This window comes from Littorina saxatilis, linkage group LG12 (genome assembly GCF_037325665.1).
Source record: "Littorina saxatilis isolate snail1 linkage group LG12, US_GU_Lsax_2.0, whole genome shotgun sequence".
Taxonomy (NCBI): domain Eukaryota; kingdom Metazoa; phylum Mollusca; class Gastropoda; order Littorinimorpha; family Littorinidae; genus Littorina; species Littorina saxatilis.
In genome coordinates, this window is record NC_090256.1 from 20,146,185 (window position 1) to 20,150,600 (window position 4,416).

A 4,416-nucleotide genomic window follows, 5' to 3' on the forward strand; every position below is an offset into this window, starting at 1 on the left:
TTCAGCTGCTGCCACTGTTGAGGAAAAGAAAGCTACTGAAGGCAATATCCCAGAAGAAGCAGCCACTGCTGGCCAGAAAACCAGTGAAGAGAAAATTGATGCAACCCATGAGAAAGCAGAGGAATTAAACAGCACCCTCAGAGAAATCAAATGCTGCTGACATAACGCTGCATCCGAGATAAGTGCAGCGTCAGTCAACTCCACTGCTTCCGAGAAAACTACCGCTTTAGAGAAAGGTAGTGCCTCAGAAAAAGGAGGGGAAGAGAGAAGAAAGAAGAGAAGGTCTTCGTCCAGGAGCAGTAAAAGCTCCAGAAAAAGTGAACGTGCTGCAGAAGCTCAGGCAACAAGCAAGTCATCCATGGATGTCCGAGGAGAGATGAGTATCGAAGACCCTACCCAGCCCAGCACACCAACTGGTAGCCACGATGTCCTCAAATCTTCTGACACATCAGAAGCTCCAAATGGGTAGTTTCAGCACAAAGTTGTTGTTTTATACTTTTTAAGTTGTGGAAACATGTGGTACATGCATTTATGTTCAAATTTGTATGGAACAGAGCAAAAGTCTGGGTGGTTTTAGATTTTTCTATTCAAACAAATCAATTCATTTTAATTCATGGCTTTAATTTTTTTTAAATGCAGGACTTGTTTATATTTTCTCATCAGACGACGTTGTATCGAATTGTATGTAAACAAAATTGGTTCAGTTATAAAAGGTATCATTGAGCATTATGCACTCGGAGCTTACTTTTTTCCTCTCGGTCTTTTTATGTTTGCATGATACTATTGTTGGATCCTGTCATACTGTTTCTGTTTGCTGGAAAACCCAGTCATGTTGGCGAGTAGAGAGAATATTTTTGTTGATTATGTTGTTTGCCTTGTTTTATTGTAATTCTGGTTATATATTTCTGCACTATTTCGTTGAAAATGTTTATATGCAAATGAGAGAAAAAACGGACCTGGTAAACACATTTCATTTAGAAGTGGTGTGAAGACATTGCTTTGGTCTTGAAACTACTGGTGACTTGGCTTGCTCTTTAGATTTAAGTTTCTTAAGCTACTTGCTTTCACTTTTTTCATGTCTTTCTGGATTGTTTTAATTAAATTGTGTTTATACCCATATTCATCATTATATGATGACATTTAAGGTTTTCTGTGATCTCTTTTAATACTAATTGAAGGTGTTGCTTTTTTTGTAGAAAGAGAGTGATGTAATTTGTTAAAGTAATATTTTGTACAAAGGAGTGATAATGTATTGAATTTGTAAAACCATCACCCAAACGATGTGTGAAGTAACACAAAAGTCCAACGATAATGTTGTGATTCTTTTTATTACAAATACGTTCTGTTTCTGGCGTAAGCTTTGGTTACATCCCGCGTTGACCCTTAAAAGAGCATTTTAAAGCACTTGGAAGTCTTTTTATGTTTCCAACAGAAATATTTGTACACATCTTTTTATTTGCCTTCGCATTTCTGTACATATATATAGTTATAATTAGGATCTTTGAAGCATTTGGAAGTCTTTTTTGTGTTTGTTAAGGACATAATGTGTCTTTACATTGTCGGGTTTTTTTTAATTTTTTTTTTATACATATATGTGTTAAGATTTGCATTTTCGTTCAGCACAAAAAAGCCAAGAATGTGTTAGTGCTAGTGTTTTGCTCTCACTGATAAGTGCCAAAATAAATGCATTGTTTTTGCCGTATCTTTTCACAATTTTCATTCGCTAAAAAAAAAAATCCCTATGCAATAATTTCTGACTGTGATATAAAGTTGTGACTATATTCAGACTATATTTTCTTCTCTTGAACAGTGTTATAGCTCACAATCAAGATTAAAACGTGGTTCAGACTTTCGCCCACACATGATGGCCCGAGAGAGAAACACGATCATGAGATTAAGTCTGTTCCATGTCCACATACAGTGTATCGATTACCATTCTTTTTCACGGAGTATTTGTCGACTGGTTGGCTGGTGTGCCCAGGACTAGTACGGATTAACTCTAATGTTATCCGATAATAGATGGTCTACAGACTCTGGTCAAACCATTTGGCAAAAGTTGTTGGCACAAAGCGGGTAAGAATGCACTGCACTGCACACAGTGGAACCTACTTTCTCAGGATTCCAAACATTTGATCTAATACGGCCTTAAAATGAAGGTTAATGTACAGGGTTAATAACAGAAAAAAGCAAGGTCTAAGAAGAGGGGGGGGGGGCGGGGTCTTAAATCCGAGGTGTAATGTTTACCCAGTAGACCAGTGCATTCACGAGAGTTTTGTATTTTTGTTTGTTAAATACTCTTGGTTTACTGCAACCTAAATTGACGTTGTTTGCACTGTTTTGTGTGTGTATTATTCAACTATCTGCCAAATCTTTGCATTTGTTGTTAGTGACTTGACATCATGAGTGTGCTTCATATGGAGAAAGAAAAATTCACTTGGTCCTATATCATCAGTAAAGAATGATGCAAACATTGCTGGTTGTTTTTGTTGTGTCGTATGGTTGTTTGCAAGGCTGTCTGTCGGTCTGTCCGATTCAATGTGTCTGTCTGCCTTCCTGCCCCCTTCCTTCTCTTTCTCTCCCTTTCGCACACACACACACACACACACACACACCCACCACACACACAACACACACCACACACACACACACAACACACACACACAACACACACACACAACACACACACACACACACACACATGGCAATGGCACACACACACACACACACGTGCAAATGTACGCATGCACACACACTGACAAGCAGAAGAATCTGATATTTGTTTATGACAGTTAATTTTTAATGAATGAACGAATATACAGACAAATACTTTCTGTTGAACAAAAAGGCTCCGATCTGATCACACTGTATTGCTAAATACATATCTACAAATTTCACAGATAGCTGTAACGGGATTTTTTTCATGACCAATAGTATTTAACTGCTACGAACAATTCTATAATTTTACATCCATCAAAATACTACCTACGTTCAGATACAAGGGCGTTCATTGAACAGTGATAATTATACAAGATGATTGTAAGGTATATTCGTGCTAAAACTAACCAGAACCATTGCATGCACTAAATCAGTAAATACAAAGTTTAGGAACTAACATGTTATAACTACAGTCGGGTCGGGGATGTAGCTCAGTCGGTCGCGCGATGGATTTGTATCCAGTTGGCCACTGTCAGCGTGAGTTCGTCCCCACGGTCGGCGAGAGATTTATTTCTCAGAGTCAACTTTGTGTGCAGACTCTCCTCGGTGTCCGAACACCCCCGTGTGTACACGCAAGCACAAGACCAAGTGCGCACGAAAAAGATCCTGTAATCCATGTCAGAGTTCGGTGGGTTATAGAAACACGAAAATACCCAGCATGCTTCCTCCGAAAGCGGCGTATGGCTGCCTAAATGGCGGGGTAAAAACGGTCATACACGTAAAATTACACTCGTGCAAACCACGAGTGCACGTGGGAGTTTCAGCCCACGAACGCAGAAGAAGAAGAACTACAGTCAAACCTGCCCTGGCGACCACCTTTAAATAACGACCACCTGCCCATTACAACCACACCAACGGACCCCTGACAAATGTTTCAGTTTTCTATACACAGTAGTTCACCTTCCCATTGCGACCACCTGTCTATAACGACCACTTTTGGTGCGGTAATAGACCGGTTCGACTTTGAAAGACAGATAAGGCACTTCTGAGACAAAAAGGAATATAAATATGACAGGACGGGCATAAATACTTGTGAACTGCCACACATAATATCAGCTGCACTTGAAAATGCCTGTCGCATTTTTGAGTCACAAACAAGAAAGGTTAAACAAAAAATCCCACGTTCTCTACAAAACCTGTTTGAAAGCAGATACAAACACCTCTAACAATGCTCTGGCCGAGCCCTTTTAGCTCTCCCGTTGCCCTTCTATCCAAACTCGAGCTGACCGCTTACTTCCCCATTAGCGTAATTTGTTTAAAATGTTTAAAAACAAAAGATTCGCAGAAAAGTCATTGTACGTCTGAGAGGTTATATAAAACAGAAGGATGGATGAGAGGAGACAGACAATTGACAAATGCAGAGAGAAAAACAAAGACAGTGAGATGAAGAGACAGAGAATTAATAAATCAAACATCAACGTTTTGTCGAATACAAATAAAAAGATAAGTAAATTTCATTTATTTATTGCACCTCTCTTAAGCGTAACTTGTCGAACAATAACTCAGATGAACAGATGTGTTTCTGTTCAGCACCGTTTGACCTTATTGTCAAAATTGAGGGAGTAGTGCTCAAAAGCATCATCGTTTCTCTGCTCATGGATCCTTCTGATCCTGCCCTCAAACTGAGGTGGTGCTGTTCCCTGCGTGTGGGTCTGAAAGCACACAAAACAAGCATGGTCTTATCATCATCATGCTTGCAAT

The 4,416-nt window shown here is 39.4% G+C and overlaps 1 protein-coding gene across 1 annotated transcript in view; it reads right to left on the reverse strand.

The window, feature by feature from the left end:
• Nucleotides 1–2,773: 2,773 nt before the first annotated feature.
• LOC138981461 (uncharacterized) overlaps nucleotides 2,774–4,416 on the reverse strand; it is a 17,389-nt gene continuing 15,746 nt past the window's right edge. The window contains exon 5 of the mRNA XM_070354380.1: nucleotides 2,774–4,367. Coding sequence (XP_070210481.1) covers nucleotides 4,242–4,367 — 126 coding nt within the window. The 3' untranslated portion in view covers nucleotides 2,774–4,241. The remainder of the gene's footprint in view (nucleotides 4,368–4,416) is intronic.